We start from the raw sequence: 19,001 nt of genomic DNA on the forward strand, positions 1-19,001 counted from the left end.
AGCCTGGTGTGCTGCAGTCCATGGGGTTACAAAGAGTCAGACATGACTGAGCAACTGAACTGAACTGATTCAGAATTACCAGTTCTTTCCTCTATGTTTGTTTTAATTACCAGAAAAAGAAATTCTATACTAGAGAAAAACTGTTGGTTATAGATACCTTGAAATCATGATCTATTAAATGCAGTACAGGCACAAAAAGACGAAGAGATTAAAATTGACAAAATTGTGAATCCCTTAATAATAAAGATTAGAGGAAAAAGAGAAGCCTCTAACACAAAGATTCACCAGTTGAATGACAAAGATTAAGCAGTTTCATGAGAAATTGGGATATGATGATACTGGAAATACCGCAAAAGAAATGGAAGGAAAAATCTCCAGAGGAAGTCATTGAATACTCAACTGTCTTTTGCTGAAGATGCAGTAAAGAAATAGACAAGATTATGTCTCAGATCAAAGGGGAGAGGCAAGAATTCAGAGAGTTTGTATCAAAGAAAGATACCAAGTCTCGACACAAAGACTGAATGGTACAAAGTACCTTTTCAGCAGGTGGGAACATACATATATACTAAGGAAGGAAAAAACTGTAGTAGAAAAGAGAGTTTGTTTCCTGATTTGTGTGCTTGGATTCAACAAAGAAAATGTATATGATGAATTGAGACAGTGTATTCACAATATTCCTCAGTTCAGATTTGACTGGTTTCTTAAGTCCAGAATTGCAGTGGAGCTCCAGAGGTATAACATCTTAACTACCTTGATTGAAAGAAAAAAGAACTAGAAGACTAGAGATGGCAAAAAAAAAAACAGGTGAGCACAATGATTGCCATAGCCTATTAGCTTGAGGGTTTCCACGCTGTAGGGCAGGGAGAGGGGTAACACAGGCAGAGCCCAACATATTCACCACATGGAAGAGATAAGGGCTGCTAGAGTTAACAAGAGAAAGTTCCAAAGTGAGCCGAGTTATACAGGGTGCCCATGACTATTTAGCAAAGTATGGATCAACATGTGTGTAAGGAAACCACCTGAAACATGCTACAGTGTGAACAAACCTCAAAATAATTATGCTGAAAGAACCTAGATATTTTTTAAAAGACTACATAGGGTACATATTGTATGATTCTATTTATTAAAATCTTAGAAAATGCAACTAATTCATAGTGACACAAAGTAGGTTAGTAATTGTTGAGAGATTGGAAGAGGTGCAGATACAACAGGCATGGCAGGGCAGGAGGGAAATATTACAAAGGGACACAAGGAAACTTTTGGGAATGTGGATATGTTCATTATCTTTTTTTTTAATTGAAGGATAATTGCTTTACAGAATTTTGTTGTTTTCTATCAAACCTCTTGAGGATGGTTTTTCAGACTTTTTCATATGTAAAAGCTTATATTACATACTTTAAATACATGTATTATTTAGTCAGTTATACTTAAATAAAGCTCTTTTTAAAGCCTGCATACAAAAATGAATAAATAAAAAACAGAGTAGTTTCCCTTTCCATATTGTTTTGAGGAAAAGAAAGGAGAGAACAAGCCCAGGTAACTAACCTCTTTGAAACTCTTCCAATTAAGGCTGTCTTTACTAAGATTTTTGCTGTTTAAAATGTTTTTTAGTTTTAGAGATATATTGTTAGGATATATGTAGTCAGTATTGCTCTTGTCAATCAGGATATAACTTTATGCAATTTTGTGTTTCAGGATTCCTGAATCAAACAAGCAAACATGAAAAATGGATTAAGGCTGATGCCCCAAAAGGAACTGTACGTTTTAGAAGCCAAAGCTGGTTTCAGTCCCTGAAGCTGCAGGACTGAATGACTTGAATTACATTTCTAACTTTTAACAATGACTAGTAGATCTATGACTACAAAAAAGCAAATACCAGTGTTCATACAAATGTTGAAAACAACAAACTGGAATGTCTTGGAGAAATCTTTTCAAAATTTGTACTTCGCTGTTAGTTTTCTTTTGTAACAAATTACCACAAACTTACTGACTTTAAAAAATACCTGTTTGTTCTGGGATCTTCTGAATGCTGACACTACTCAGCACTAGCCCTAAGGCCTCTACAGTCAACCACCTCGTTACCTGGTTCCATCAATCAATGGCCAGCAGCCTCTGCACAAGGAAGCACCTGGCAACCAAACAGATCAGGGGCCAACCAAGCCTACCAGACCACCTACACAGTCAGTCTGCCAAAACAGAAAGACCCATGCCCTCATAGGGGGAACTCCTAAGGCATATAGCTTTTGATGAGAGGAGAGTGCACTGCTGGAACACAGATCACTTCATGATTGGAAAACACAACCAACCTGTCAGATACATAAAGAACAAAAACAGCTAGTTAGGCAAAATGAGGCAATGCAGGACCGTGTTCCAAACAAAGGATTGAGATAAAAAACTCCAGAAGAAGAACTGAGTGAAGTGGGAGATATGAAATCTAACCAAGAAAGAGTTTAAGGATATCATCATAAAAATGACCAAAGAACTTAGGAAAAGAATGGCTGCACAGACTGATAAGTTAGAAGTTTTTAACAAAGAAAAAATAGAAAGAACAACCAAACATAGATGAAGAATACAGTAACTGAAATGAAAAATGCACTAAAATCAATGTAGTAGACTAAATGATACAGAGGAATGGATCTGAAGCTGGAAAACAGAGTAGTGGAAATCAGTGATGCTGAAGAGAAAATAATGAATAGAAATGAGGATATTTTTAAGAGACTTCTGAGACAACATCAAGCTCATTTTTATTTGCATTTTAGGATCCCCACAGAATAGAGAGAAAGAGGCTGAGAACATAATTGAAGACATAATAGCTGAAAACTTTCCTATCTTGGAAAAAACAAACAAAACCCAAAATTAGTCAAAGGGAAGAAATAATAAAAATCAGAGCAGAGATAAATGAAATAGACTCTTAAAAAATACAATAGAAAAGATCAGTGAAGCTAAGAGCTTGTTCTTTGAAAAGATAATCTGAATTGATAAACCATTAGCCAGATTCATCAAGAAAAAAAATATCCAATTCAATAAAGTCAGAAATGAAAAAGGAGAGGTTACAACTGATGCTACTGGAATACAAAGGACCATAAGAGACTACTGCAAACAGCTATATGTCAAAAAATGGGACAACATTGAAGAAATAGGCAAATCCTAAAAATGAATGCTAAAAGGAATCAACAGTAGACTCCCAAGACTGACTCAGGAAGAAGTAGAAAATATGAACAGATCAACTATAAATAATGAAATTGAATTAGTGACAAAAAATTCCCAACAAACAAATAGTTCATGACCAGCTGGCTTTACAGATGAATGCTACCAAACATTTAGAGACAGCACTTATGCTTCTTAAAGTATTCCAAAAAATTGCAGAGGAAAGAACACTGCTGAACTCATTCTACATGGCCAGAATCACCATAAGATCAAAACTAACAAAGATAATTACACACATATACAAATTACAGGCCATTATAACCGATGAATATTGATGTGAAAATACTGAACAAAATATTGTCAAATCAAATCCAACAATACATCAAAAGGATCATACATGGTGATCAAGTGGGATTTATCTCAGGGATGCAAGAATTTCTCAGTATACACAAATCAATCAATGTGATACACCACATTAACAAGTTGAATAATAAAAACCACATGTCATCTCCTTAGATGGAGGAAAAGGTTTTGACAAAGTTCAGCTTTCATTTATGTTTAAAAACACTCCAGAAAATGGGCCTAGAGGGAACATACCTCAGCATAATAAAGACCATATATGGCAAATCAGTGCAAACATCATACTTAGTGGTTAAAAGCTGAAAGCATTTCCTCTAAGATCAGGAACAAGACAAGGATGCCCACTCTTGCCCGTTTTATTCAGCATAGTTTTGGAATTTCTTGCCACAGCAGTCAGACAAAAGAAAAAAAGGAATAAATGGAATCCAGATTGGAAGAAGTGAAGTGAAATCACTCAGTCGTGTCCAACTCTTTGTGACCCCATGGACTGTAGCCTACCAGGCTCCTCCCATGGGATTTTCCAGGCAAGAGTACTGGAGTGGGTTGCCATTTCCTTCTTCAGAGGATCTTTCCCACCCAGGGATCGAACCCTGGTCTCCTGCATTATAGACAGACACTTTACCGTCTGAGCCACCAGATTGGAAAGGAAGAAGTAAAACGGTCACTGTTTGCAGATGATACACTGTACACAGAAAATCCTAAAGATGACACTGACAAAACTACTAGAGCTTATCACTAAATTTGTAAAGCTGCAGGATACAAAATTAATACAGAGAAATCTGTTATTTATTTGCACACTAACAATGAACTATCAGAGAAATTAAGAAAACAATCCCATTTACCATCTCATCAAATATAATAAAACACTTAAGAATAAACTTACCTAAAGAGGTTAAAGGTTTGTATTTGGAAAACTATAAGACACTGATGAAAGAAATTGAAGGTAATTTGAACAGGTGGAAAGATATGCCATGTTCATTGATTGGAAAAATTAATTTTATAAGATGACCATACTATCCAGGGCAGGCTACAGATTCAATGCAATCTCTACCAAGGGCATTTTTTTCACACAACTAAATATTTCTAAAATTTTTATGGAAACAGAAGACCCTAAATAACTAAACGATCTTCAGAAAGAAGGAAGCTGGAAGAATCACATGCTCTGACTTCAGATTGTACTAAAAAGCTAGAGTAATCAAAACAGCATGGAATTGGCACAAAAACAAGGGTGTAGATCAGTGGAACAAAACAGAGAGCCAAGAAATAAACCCATGCACTTACTGTCAATTAATCTGTGACAAAGTAGGCAAGAATATATAATGGGAAAAAAGTCTTTTCAATAAGTGGTGCTGGGGAAACTGGTCAAGTACATGTAAAAGAATAAAATTAGAATATTCTCTAACACCATATGCAAACACAAATTAAGGATGGGGAGGGAGGCTGGAGGGGGGAGCGGGATGGGAAACACATGTAAATCCATGGCTGATTCATGTCAATGTATGGCAAAAACCACTACAATGTTGTAAAGTAATTAGCCTCCAACTAATAAAAATAAATGAAAAAAAAAAAAAAAGAATTAAATGTAATACCAGAAACAAAACTTCAAGAAGAAAGCATAGGTGGAACACCCTTTGACATAAATTGTAGCAATATTTTGGATGAGTTCTCCTAGAATAAAGAGAGTGAAAAAAAAATAAACAAATGGCACCTGATTAAATTTAAAGGCTTTTGCACAGCATAGGAAATCATCAACAAAATAAAAAGACAACCACTGAATGGGAGAAAATATTTGCAAATGATACAGCCAATAGAGGGTTGTATCCAAAATATACGAACAGCTCTTACAACTCAATGTAAAAAAAAAAAAAAAACTGATTAAAAAATGGGCAGATGATCCAAATAGACATTTTTTTCCTAAACAAGTCATACCAGTGGCCATCATCACTTAAAAAGATGCTCAACATCATGATAATCAGATAAATTAAAATTAAAAGCATAATGAGATATCACTTCACATTTGTCAAAATAGCTATCATCATAAAATACCACAAATAAAAAATATTGGCAAGGATGTGGAGGAAGGAGAACCTTCTTATACTTAGTGGGAACGTAAATTGGTGCAGCCACCATGGAGAACAGTATGAAGGTTTTGCAAAAAAAAAAAAAAGAAAAAACCTAGGACTAACATAAGACCCAGCACTTCTACTCCTGGTTATTTATCTGAAAAAACAAAAAACATTAATTTGAAAAGATACTTGCACCCCAATATTAATAGCATTTACAATTGCTAAGATATGGAAGCAACCTAAGTGTCCATTAACAGGTGAATGAATAAAGAAGATGTGGTATATATAAATACAATAAGGGACTTACCTGTTGGTCTAGTGGCTAAGACTCCACACTCCCAGTGCAGGGGTACCAGGTTCAATCCCTGGTTGGAGCCAGATCCCATATGCTGCAACTGAGAGTTTGCATGCTGCAGTGAAGATTGAAGATCCCAGATGCCACAACTAAGAGCCAGCACAGTCAGACAAATAAATATTTAAATACAATGGAATATTACTCAGCCATGAAAAATAATGAAAATTTCAGCAACATGGATAGACCTGGAGGGTACTATGCTAAGTGAAAGTAGTCAGAGAAATATGCATACTATATAATATCACTTATATGTGGAATCTGAAAAATACAGTTACTGAATATAATTTTTAAAAAAGAAACATACATACAGAGAACACATGAGTGGTTACCAGTAGGGAGTGGAAAGTGCAGAGGGAACAGGATATGGGTAGGGGATTAAGAGGTACAAACTGCTATATATAAAATAAGCTGCAAGGATATATAGTACAACATGGGATATAGCCAATATTTTGTAATAACTAAAATTGAATGTAACCTTTGAAAATTGTCAGTCACTATATTGTATACCTTAAACTTACATAATATTGTATATCAACCATACCTCATTAAATTTTTTTTAAAATATGAGTTATTAAGCTTAAAAATGTAGAAGGCAATGGCACCCCACTCCAGCACTCTTGCCTGGAAAATCCCATGGACAAAGGAGCCTGGTAGGCTGCAGTCCATGGGGTCGCTAAGAGTTGGACACGACTGAGCGACTTCACTTTCACTTTTCACTTTCATGCATTGGAGAAGGAGATGGCAACCCACTCCAGTGTTCTCGCCTGGAGAATCCCAGGGACAGCGGAGCCTGGTGGGCTGCCGTCTATAGGGTCACACCGAGTCGGACACGACTGAAGTGACTTAGCAGCAGCAGCAACAGCAGCAAGCTTAAAAAAAAACAACCCTGTTCATCAGCTCACTGTTCTGTAGATCAGGAGCTCAGTGTGGTTAGATTCTCTATTCACGGTATTGCAAGGCTGGACTTAAGGTGTTGGCCAGACTGAATTCTCATCTGGGTGATCTGAGAAATATTCTACTTCCAGGCTCATTCATATTATTGGCAAACTCCAGTTCATCATGACTGTGTGACTGAGATCTGTTTCCATTCTGTCAGTTGGCAAGCACTCTAAGCTTCTAGAAACCACCTGCATCCCTTCTCATGTGGCCCTCTCCATTTTCAAGCCAGCAATAATGCAATTAGTCCTTCTCATACTTTGACTATCTGAGTTCTTTTTCTGCAACCAGCTTGAGATAACTGCTTTTGAAGAGCTCAGAGGATTAGGTCAGGCCTACTCAGGATAATCTTTGTTTTGTCATCTAATCTAATGTAGTCATAAAATGATATTTCATCATGTTCATAGTTTCCACTTGAAGAAATTGTACAAAAATAATAGGTAATAGGGGGCAGTTATTTAAAAATTCTTTGTACCAGGGCTCTTGTATAAAATGTTTTCTACTTAGCATTTATTATGACAACAATATAAATTTAAGCTGTGGCTATATCACAAATACATACACAAATAAAATACATCAGAAATCTGATACAATTGCTACTGATTCTTTTTTTTTTTAATGTAATTTAAAGCATAATGCATTCTGGTGGTGGGGCAGCATTCAACTACTTTATAGCCTGTTGTATGAAGATAGATTTTTACTTTTACAGTGATGTACTATCTAAGTTATTTTATGAATTTTCTTTCTTCCAAACCTTGTTGATCCCTGGAAGATTTAAATTATATAATACTGAATAGATGTTATCTATTGGATTGTATTTCTTTGGTCTTAAATTCTGATTTTCTAATAAACCTTTCCAAATATGACCTGTAATAGTCTGTTAATATTTAATTTATTTGGAGTTCTGTTTTTACCTTTTTATTTATGAAGCAAAAAGTCAGCTTTGTCAGGTGTCTCAAAGTCTCTTTTTAGTTCATACTTCATAAAATTATAATTTGTGTGGGTTTGGACAACACTCACATGTTAGTATGTTTGATGTGATTGTGGTGTGTGTGTGTTAAATTATTAAGTAGAGGGAACTGGGAGGCAGTAAGGCAATTTTTATCATCTTTTCCACCTTCTGCAATTATATAAACATTTTCATGACTAAAAGTTTATGAACTTGGTCAACAATAGCCAGAAAGGTGAGCATAAACAGCAGTCAACTATATTTACAATTATTAAAAGAATGGTACATATTTGGATGACAGATTCAAGTCCAAACTGAAAGGTAAAGTCACGTATTTTACTGTCTTGAACACGGACCTATATATTTCAAATGCTTAAGATCTGAAGACCTACATATCAATAATATTATGGATACCTTGAGTAATTTGCACCCAGAACTTAACAGTTTCACCACTTGTTCACTCCACTTCTTGTTCCCCTTTCATAGCCAACCTTTTCTAACACCTACCATTTTTCTTTCATTTCTGCTACTATAAAATCTGTCTCCCCATAATGAACAAATGTGTCTCTTGTTTTTGTTTAAAACAGGACCTTACTCAAAGAATTTTGGAGCAAGCGTTGGCAGTTAAATACCCTGCCTGGTTTCTAGAGAAACATAATGGGTGTGTTTCTCCTTACTGTGGTTTCACCCAGGCAGGCATTATTCCTTTAGAAAGCAGTTGCATCTTGCATGTCTTTCCAGTTATGTGCTCGAAATACTTAGGGGTCAGAAGCTAATTTATATGCAGCTGCCAGAATCTACAAATTTAATTAAAAATCACCCTCTGGAACAGTCATCCTATGTCTCGGGTTAGGTGTTAAAATTTCCTACTCAGTTGATTCCGCAGCCATCCACTTCCAGGAACCATTTCACAGCTAAGTGATACTGCTTATTTCAAAAACTTTCAAAACCAACCTAAGAAAGGGGAGAATTACTAAAAGCATTTAGCTCATTTCAGTTCAGTTCAGGTCAGTTGCTCAGTCGTGTCCAACTCTTATGACCCCATGGACTCAGCATGCCAGGCTTCCCTGTCCATCACCAACTCCCGGAGCCTACTCAAACTCATGTCCATCACGTCGGTAATGCCATCCAACCATCTCATCCTCTGTTGTCCCCTTCTCTTCTGACCTTCAATCTTTCCCAGCATCAGAGTCTTTTCCAATGAGTCGGTTCTTTACATCACCTGGCCCAAGCATTGGAGTTTCAGCTTCAGCGTCAGTCCTTCCAATAAATATTCAGGACTGATTTCCTTTATGATTGACTTGTTGGATCTCCTTGCTATCGAAGGGACTCTCAAGAGTCTTTGCCAACACCACAGTTCAAAAGCATCAATTCTTTGGTGTTCAGCTTTCTTTATAGTCCAACTCTCACATCCATACATGACTACTGGAGAAACCATAGTTTTGACTAGATGGACCTTTGTTGGTAAAGTAATGTCTCTGCTTTTTAACATGCTGTCTAGGTTGGTCATAGCTTTTCTTCCAAGGAGCAGGCGTCTTTTAATTTCATGGCTGTAGTCACCATCTGCAGTGATTTTGGAGCCCAAAAAAATAGTCTCTCACTGTTTCTACTGTTGCCTCATCTATTTGCCATGAACTGGTGACGGGACCAGATGCCATGATCTTAGCTTTGTGAATGTTGAGCTTTAATCCAACTTTTTCACTCTCCTCTTTCACTTTCATCAAGAGCCTCTTTAGTTCTTGTTCACTTTCTGCCATAAGGGTGGTGTCATCTGCATATCTGAGGTTATTGATATTTCTCCCAGCAGTCTTGATTCCAGCTTGTGCTTCATCCAGCCCAGCATTTCGCATGATGTACTCTGCATAGAAGATCAATAAGCAGGGTGACAGTATACAGCCTTGATGTACTCCTTTCCTGATTTGGAACCAGTCTGTTGTTCCATGCCTAGTTCTAACTGTTGCTTCTTGACCTGCATACAGATTTCTCAGGAGGGAATTCAGGTGGTCTGATATTTCCATCTCTTGAAGAATTTTCCAGTTTGTCGTGATCTACACAATCAAAGGCTTTGGCATAGTGAATAAAGCAAAAGTAGTTGTTTTTCTGGAACTCTCTTGCTTTCTTGATGATCCAACAGATGTTGGCAATTTGATCTCTGGTTCCTCTGCCTTTGCTAAATCCAGCTTGAACAACTGGAAGTTCACAGTTCACGTACTGTTGAAGTCTGGCTTGGAGAATTTTGATCATTGCTTTGCTAGCTTGTGAGATGAGTGCAATTGTGCGGTAGTTTGAACATTCTTTGACATTGCCTTTCTTTGGGATTGGAATGAAAAAGGACCTTTTCCAGTCCTGTGGCCACTCCTGAGTTTTCCAAATTTGCTGGCATATTGAGTGCAGCACTTTCAGGGCATCATCTTTAGGATTTGAAATAGCTCAACTGGAATTCCATCACCTCCACTAGCTTTGTTTGTAGTGATGCTTTCTAAGGCCCACTTGACTTCACATTCCAGGATGTCTGGCTCTAGGTGAGTGATCACACCATTGGGGTTATTTCGGTCATGAAGGTGTTTTTTATATAGTTCTTCTGTGTATTCTTGCCACCTCTTAAAATTTTCTGCTTCTGTTAGGTCCATACCATTTCTGTCCTTTATTGAGCCCATCTTTGCATGAAAAGTTCCCTTAGTATCTCTAATTTTCTTGAGGCGATCTCTAGTCTTTCCCATTCTGTTGTTTTCCTCTATTTCTTTGCATTGATGCCAGAGGAAGGCTTTCTTATCTCTCCTTGCTAGTCTTTGGAACTCTGCATTCAAATGGATATATCTTTCCTTTTCTCCTTTGTCTTTAGCTTCTCTTCTTGTTTCAGCCATTTGTAAGGCCTCAGACAGCCGTTTTGCATTTCTTTTTCTTGGGGATGGTCTTGATCACTGCCTCCTGTACAATGTCATGAAATCTCCATCCATAGTTCTTCAGGCACTCTATCAGATCTAATCCCTTGAAATCTATTTGTCACTTCCACTGTATAATCGTAAGGGATTTGATTTAGGTCATACCTGAATGGTCTAGTGGTTTTCCCTACTTTCTTCAATTTAAGTCTGAGTTTGGCAATAAGGAGTTCATGATCTGAGCCACAGTCAGCTCCTGGTCTTGTTTTTGCTGACTGTATAGCGCTCTTCCATCTTTGGCTGCAAAGAATATAATCAGTCTGATTTCGGTATTGACCATTCTGGTGATGTCCATGTATAGAGTCGTCTCTTGTGTTGTTGGAAGAGGGTGTTTGCTATGACCAGTGCATTCTCTTGGCAAAACTCTGTTAGCCTTTGATCTGCTTCATTTTGTACCACAAGGCCAAATTTGCCTGTTACTCCAGGTAGCTCTTGACTTCCTATTTTTGTATTCCAATCCCCTACAATGAAGAGGACATCTTTTGGGGGTGTTAGTTCTATAAGGTCTTGTAGGTCTTCATAGAACCATTCAACTTCAGCTTCTTCAGCATTACTGGTCAGGGCATAGACTTGGATTACTCTGATATTGAATGATTTGCCTTGGAAACAAACAGAGATCATTCTGTCGTTTTTGAGATTGCATCCAAGTACTGCATTTTGGAGTCTTTTGTTGACTATGATGACTACTCCATTTCTTCTTGCCCACAGTAGTAGATATAATGGTCATCTGAGTTGAATTCACCCATTCCAGTCCATTTTAATTCACCAATTCCTAAAATGTTGATGTTCATATTTGCCGTCTCCTGTTTGGCCACTTCCAATTTGCCTTGATTCATGGACCTAACATTCCAGGTTCCTATGCAATATTGCTCTTTACAGCATCAGACTTTACTTCTGTCACCTGTGACATCCACAACTGGGTGTTGTTTTTGCTATGGCTCTGTCTCTTCATTCTTTCTGGAGTTATTTCTCCACTCTTCTCCAGTAGCATGTTGGGCACCTACTGACCTGGGGAGTTCATCTTTCAGTGTCAAACCCTTTTGCCTTTTCATATTGTTTATGGAGTTCTCAAGGCAATACTGAAGTGGTTTGCTATTCCCTTCTCCAGTGGACCACGTACTAAGAAAGGGGAGAATTACTAAGAGCATTTAGCTAATTTTAGGGAACTGTATTAAAAATACCTTTTTAAAAAGTAAGACTTTTTAAAGCTTTTCAAAATAACTTTCATATCTTTTACCTAAAGTTTAGTCTTTACTTTGTATTTGTGGGGTTCAAAAGACAGTAACCCAATTTAAGGGATGAGTAGTGGAGGAAATAGAGTAAAAGACTGATCTAATACTACCAACATTGTGGCAGAACAGAGTTCTTTCTTGGACTCTATAAGCCTTAGTGTTACATAGTATGAAATAAATAATCATACACTGGCATGTGATCATTGGAATTCTGTTAAAAGCTAAAGAGAGTTATTATCTTTTATATATCTTTTATAATGATATATCTTTTATAGTGATATAGATTCATAGATTAAAGCTTATTAAAAACTACATGTAGATACACAATCAGTAACCCATATCTCCTAGCATAAAGTTGGAAGCTTTTTTTGGTATAGCATAGTTTAAAAATTTTTCCATAGTGAAAATTTGATTAAAAGAAAATCTTTTTGTTTTTTAAGTTACCTCCATATGTTCTCCATAGTGGCTGTACCAACTTACATTTCCACCAACTGTATGGGAGGGTTCCCTTTTCTCCATTCCTTCCCTAGTATTTATTATTTGTAGCCTGTGAAGTGATATTTCATTATAATTCTGATTTGCATTTTTCTAATATTTAGTGACATTGAACATTTTTTCATGTGCCTATTGGCCATCTATATGTCTTTTTTGGAGAAATGTCTGTTTAGATCTACCCATTTTTTTGATTGGGTCGTTTAGTGTTTTTTTGATATTGCACTGTATAAGCTGTTTATATAGTTTGTAAATCCCTTGTCAGTCACATCATTTGAAAACTTTTCTTTCATTCTGTTGTCTTTTCATTTGTTTAAAGCTTCCTTTACTGTGCAAAAGCTTTTAATTAGGTCCTATTTTTAAATTTTTTATTTTATTCCCATTATTCTAGGAGATGGATACAAAAAGATACTGCTGTGATTTTTGTCACAGTGTTCTACCTATGTTTTCCTCTAGGAGTCTTATAGTACTTAGTCTTACATTTAGGTCTTTAACCTACTTTGAGTTTATTTTTGCATATGGTGGTAGAGAATATTATAATTTCATTATTTTACATATAGATCTTCAGTTTTCCCAGTATCACTTATTGAAGAGACCCTCTTTTCTCTATTGAATCTTCTTGTCATAGATTAATTGACCATAGATGTCCAGGTTTATTTCTGGAGTTTCTATTGTTCCATTGATCTCTAGTTCTGTTTTTTGTGCCAGTACCATACTTTCTTGATTACTGTACCTTTGTAGTTTAATCTGAAGTCAGGGAGCCTGAATAAAAAATTTTTTTGCTTAGTTCTATGGAAAATGCCATTGGTAAATTGGTGAGAATTGCATTGAATCTGTAGATTGCCTGGAATAGTATAGCCATTTTAACAATATTGATTCTTCTAATCCAGAAACATATTACATCTTTCCATCTGTTTGTGTCATCTTCAATTTCTTTCATATGATCTAGCACTCTTACTCAAAAACTAAAATTTGAAAAGATACTTGCACCCCAGTGTTCATTGCAACACTATTTACAATAGTCAGGACACATGAAAGCAACTTAAGTGTCCATTGACAGATGAATGGATAAAGAAAATGTGAAATATATATAGATATGTATACACACACACAACAGTATATTACTCAGTTATAAAAAGAATGAAATAATTTGGAGCAACAAGGATGAACCTAGAAATTATTACACTAAGTGAAGTAGGCCAAAGACAAATATCATATTATACCACTTATATATGGAATCTAAGAAAAAGATACAAATGAACCTATTTACAAAATAAAAATAACCCCACAAACAGAAAGCAAATTTATGGTTACCAAAGGGAGAGGGTGGTAGGAGAAAGGATAAATTAGAAGTTTGGAATTAACATGTCCTCACTACTATATATAAAATAGATAACAAACAAGGATCTTCTGAAAAGCACAGGGAACTATACTTAAGGGTTTGTAATAACTTATAAGAGAAAATAATACAAAAAGAATATATATGTATGTGCGTGCATGTATATAACCAAATCACTGTGCTATACACCTAAACTAACACAGCATTGTAAATCAGCTATACTTCCATAAAAAAGGGTCTTTCTGAAACATTGCAGGGACAGTGCAAATTTGATTAAAGGGGACTGTTTCTTTTTAATTTGCCTCTGACTGTTAAGTCAAATGTTGAAATGAGTCCTGGGTTAATTGGCATTTAGAGCTCTCGTTAAGTGTCTAGAAATTACTAGAAAGCTTTGTTTCTTTTAAAAATGTATATCTATATCATTTATAATAAAGCCTCACAGATCCTTAATGTCATTGCTCTCACTCAAAACTCTTACTGTTTTATATAGCCTTCTGCTTTCTTTTCTAAGGAGAAGTTTCTAAATTTCTTGTCAAAAACATCATATCTGTCAGGATTGTTTTGTGTACAACTGTAACCATAGATTTGATAATCTCATCAAAACAATTGGTTTGATTAAGGTAAATTTAAGTAGAAAAGTTACATAGTAGCAGTACTTGATTTGGCTTTTTTTAATTGTGATTGTTAGATAGAAGAACTCATAGATGTATTTACAAACACATAGCTGGAATAAAAATCTGGAAATGATTTCCATCTTGTTTACACTGTTTAGATCCAGCTAGTAAAAAATACTTGCATCAAATAAAGTTGCCAGATTCTAGATTTTTTGTTCTTGCTTGAGGTTGAAGGTCATACTGCTTCCTCTTCAGTATTGTATGTTGGCTCTTTTGTGGTCAATTCTGAATCTTTAAGTGATGTATTTTGTTGCTGTGTACGAGATTTGCCTTCAGAATCATAGCCAAACCAAAGTGGAGGGTCAGAAGCGCTGTATTCCTGGTGCTGAACTATAGATGACATTCTTATAGCTGCCTCCCTGTAATAACAGTGATGAGCATTAGCTAGTTGAAAAAGTAATTGCTAGTGCAGAATTTTCAAATTAGACCACATTTGGAGTTAAAGAACTCACTGTCACAACGTGAATTCACATCTCTTTTGCCTTCCTGAGGGGAGGGTGTGGGTAAATTGTGCTGATAATCAGGATCCCAAAGCTTCAGTGACTCAGTAGTTCTCTGGTTAAGTCAGGTCAAAGATTAACAGGTACTGAAATGGGTAAGGAAATAGCATGGCCAAGGCATGGGAAAACTGAGGGCATTCTGTAGCTAGCACTCTTAAGTGAGCTCTCTGCTTGTTATTCGAGTTTCTTTGATAGGAGTATCCTATCAAGTTAAGGGCTCAGACCCATGGAAAACCTTCCCAATGTCAATCTCAAGTCCAGGTTGTTACCTGGGCTTCTGATCTACCACCTACAGCTGCTCACAGAAAACAGAGACATTTACTTACTGAATCACTGGTTGATTAAAGGATATTACTCAAGAACAACCAGGTATCAGAGCTGCATGGGGCAAGATATGGGGAAAGGATGCCGATCTTCCTTGCTCTCTACAGGCATACCACTTGCCCCAAATCTATGCATTCAGCAAACTGGAAGATCTTCAGCCCATTCCTTTTGGGTTTTTATGGAGGCTTCATTATGTAGGCATGATTGATTAAATCATTGGCCATTGGGTGAGTCAACCTCCAGTCCCTCACTTCTCCCCAAAAATCAGAGGGTGATTTTTGAAATCTTCCTGAAAATGTTTCACTCCTCTATTCATGGTTGATTCCCTTGGCAACCAGCCCTCATCCTTAAGTGCTTTCCAGAAGTCACCTCCTTAACATAAACTCAGTTGTAGTAGAAAGGGACTTGTTATGAATAACAAGACACCCATATTTCACCTTGTGGCTCTGAATCAGTTTCAGAAACTAAGATAAGAGACCAAACACTATAATAAAAGATTCTTCCATTGCTCTTATCACTCAGGAAATTCCAAAGATTTTGGGAGCTGTGAGCCAGAAACCATGGAGGAAGACCAAATATATATAAAAGATAAATTTTGGTCCTCTGAATTACCAAATATATATGTCCTATAAAGCACAATATTTCAACATCAGAAAAAAAGTATATCTAACTTGGAAATAATGTCATTTCCAGGATAGAAGGATTTTCCTGGGAAGCTGGTTTGAATGTGAGATCAGCACTAGAAAGGAAATAAGTAACTGGCAGCTTCTGTAGGAACAGAGGTAAGTAACAGCATTTGCCCGTGTGGGGGATTCTTTGCTTGCTATTACTGTATATTACATTCAGTTATTAATTGCAAAAGTTTGGAAACTGGGTCATTGATACAGAAGCTGGTGTCATATACTTTAACTTAAGTTTGTGGTCAATGGCCATATGAGTTCTGGTATGGCTATGAAATTTACAAAAAAGCTAAGATAAAATACCGTTTTTAAAATACCGTTTCACTTCAGTCAGATCTTAGGTAGTTTAAAATAATTGTAAGCAAACTCAGCAGAGAGACAGCCAAAGCATTGCCAGTTCTGTTTCTTACCACATCGATTTTGGCTACTATACTTGCACTCATAAAACTTACAAAAGTTTAAAGAACAATTTAAGGAAAAGCAGTTGTTATACTAATTTCTAGTTCTGAGCCATGAATCCCTGTGCGTTAAAACTTAGCAAACAGATGTCTTCTCTTTAGAGAAATATTTATTCTCAAATTTGAAAAGAAGTTTATAGCCCAATATCAATATAAAGTTTTGCATTCTGCTAATTTTTCAATCTTTTTTAAGAAATGTGATTCTATGTTTTAAATTTCTTATATAATCTTTGTATGTCCTCTAAGTAGAATAGTATCATGCAAAAATAATAGATATCTTTAGCTTTCTCTGTTTTCTTCTGAAGATTTTTCTCCCTTTTCAATTCTATGTAGTTGAAAAAATTGCCATGTTTTTTAAAGTGTTTCCTGTGAGATTTTTTTTTTTAACCTCAAAAACCTGCCACAATATAATACCAAATGCCGGGGGACTCAGAAGCATGGTTAAGTGGTTAAAGCACTATCCTGGGCAACAGAGATCTGTTGTTACTTAGCCTTCAGCCTGTCTCTGCCTGTCTAAATTTTGCCTGTCTTTTAAGACTCCAACCCAACTGTTTCCTCCTCTAAACTTTCATAGGAAGTTGACCATAGAATTAGTTTCTTTCCAGTACATAGTTTCATAGTATTAACTTTTTATAATTTTAGACTTTGTTATTTTTCTTTCCTTTAAGAAGGTATTTAAGGGCATATTACATTTCTTTGCATCTCCTGAAATACAGTAGTAATAGCAAAATCAAGAGACTTTAGTAGTTTACTCAGGAGCCCTTTAGCTATCTTATCTTCTGCTGGTTTTTGGTCTAGTTTGGTTTGGTTTAAGTTGCTGTTTCCAACATCCTAACAGCAGAGCGCTGGACACACATACTATATTTCACAGTTCTTGATGATTTAATGCCACTGATGATAACAGTACTACTGAGTTTAGGCAACAAGGTCTTGACCTACTGGAAAAGGACATGTTTAGGAGTAAAAGATTTGTAAATAGTTGAGCAAATTATTTATAACCTTTGGCCTCAGAAGAACAAGAGTTTTTGAGAATTCTAGTTAACTGGTAAGAGGATAAGTACTCTTAATGCTAAGTTTGTTCAGTTGCTAAGTCGTGTCTTACTCTTTGCAACCCTGTGGACTAGAGCCTGCCAGGCTCCTCTGTCTGTGGAGTTTTCCAGGAAAGAATACTGGAGTGGCTTGCCATTCCCTTCTCCAATATTAAGTTTGGGGATACATAAATACTGGGTAATAGAGTTCCTCAAATGACTCATAAGACCCAGTAAGATAGATGGTAGGTAATGTGATATAAAAAGTTAGCAAGTAATAGGAGTTTGAAAAAATAACAAGAAAAAGAAAGTTGAGGATTTTGACTCAATATAGACAAGAAAAATAGGGAATAAATAGGAAAACTACTCATTAAATGCAACATCATGTGACAGAATAAAAATGAACTGCATGTTAAAAAATAAAAAGTTGCATATTATATGGAATTTAGAAAGATGGTAATGATAACCCTATATACAAGACAGAAAAAGAGACACAGATGTATAGCACAGACTTTTGGACTCTATGGGAGAAGATGAGGGTGGGATGATATGAGAGAACAGCATCGAAACATGTATATTATCAAGTGTGAAACAGATCGCCAGTCCAGGTTGGATGCATGAGACAAGTGCTTGGGGCTGGTGCACTGAGATGACCCAGAGGGATGGGATGGGGAGGGAGGTGGCAGGGGGGTTGAGGATGGGGAACACATGTAAATCCATAGCTGATTCATGTCAATGTATGGCAAAAACCACTACAATATTGTAAAGTAATTAGCCTCCAACTAATAAAAATAATTGGAAAGAAAAAAAAAAAGCTGTATATTGAGCCCTGGCCATAGATGAAGTACACAGTGGTACAAGCATTTCTTAGATCTGCAATTCCATACTGCCTCTACTTTAGCTGTTAGTGATAAGCACTGCTCTGCCTTTTGCTCACAGTCAGCTTCACTGAAACTAAACATCAGAAGGTCTCCTGGCCATTGAAGGTGATCCGACAAGAGAGGAACAAAGGATCAGGTCTGAGACCCCTCTTCCCCCAGTCACAAATGCCAGGAGGTTAAGGCTTCCTCAAGTCTAGAATGTCTCTAGGGCTAACTTAGTTGTACATATTTTACCAGCAAGCATGGTCCTGGGGAAAACTGAAAAATCTGAATCTGTTTAGGGCAAATTTGGCATTAGTTTTAGAGTTTGAATACTAGTGTAGACTATTTCCTAGTTTGCTTCCTCTCCACCCTTTAGAAAATCTTTAGGCTGTGAACTAGCTACCCTCACCACCTTACTAGGACTTTTGTCATCCTTGCATTGACTGACTCCTAAGACACAGGACCTAACCAAGAGAACGGACCAGCATTGTGACCGCCAATGAGTTTCAGAGTTACTTTTCACAACATTCTGTGTCGCTATGTATTTGCACATAAGAACTTTTGAAAAGTATCAGGAAACTTGAAAATGTAGAAACTGAATGCTCCTGCTAGAAACATGTTTGTCTGCCTGTTTGCCTCAAACGCCCCCTCTTTCTTTT

General features: G+C 36.5%; 3 protein-coding genes across 3 annotated transcripts in view; 2 read left to right on the top strand and 1 right to left on the bottom strand.

Annotated features, from left to right (window-relative positions):
* The window catches only part of FAM185A (family with sequence similarity 185 member A), a 69,766-nt gene extending 62,036 nt beyond the window's left edge, over positions 1-7,730 (top strand). The window contains exon 8 of the mRNA XM_061165173.1: positions 1,696-7,730. Within this exon, the coding sequence (XP_061021156.1) occupies positions 1,696-1,808 (113 nt within the window). The 3' untranslated portion in view covers positions 1,809-7,730. The remainder of the gene's footprint in view (positions 1-1,695) is intronic.
* Positions 7,731-14,664: 6,934 nt separating this feature from the next.
* Positions 14,665-19,001, bottom strand: part of FBXL13 (F-box and leucine rich repeat protein 13) — a 209,862-nt gene continuing 205,525 nt past the window's right edge. Inside the window, exon 21 of the mRNA XM_061166528.1 lies at positions 14,665-14,848. Within this exon, the coding sequence (XP_061022511.1) occupies positions 14,665-14,848 (184 nt within the window). The remainder of the gene's footprint in view (positions 14,849-19,001) is intronic.
* The window catches only part of LRRC17 (leucine rich repeat containing 17), a 124,119-nt gene continuing 121,118 nt past the window's right edge, over positions 16,001-19,001 (top strand). The window contains exon 1 of the mRNA XM_061165172.1: positions 16,001-16,095. The gene's annotated coding sequence lies outside the window, so the exon portion shown is untranslated. The remainder of the gene's footprint in view (positions 16,096-19,001) is intronic.

The sequence above is a fragment of the Dama dama genome, chromosome 18 (genome assembly GCF_033118175.1).
Source record: "Dama dama isolate Ldn47 chromosome 18, ASM3311817v1, whole genome shotgun sequence".
In the NCBI taxonomy this organism is placed as follows: domain Eukaryota; kingdom Metazoa; phylum Chordata; class Mammalia; order Artiodactyla; family Cervidae; genus Dama; species Dama dama.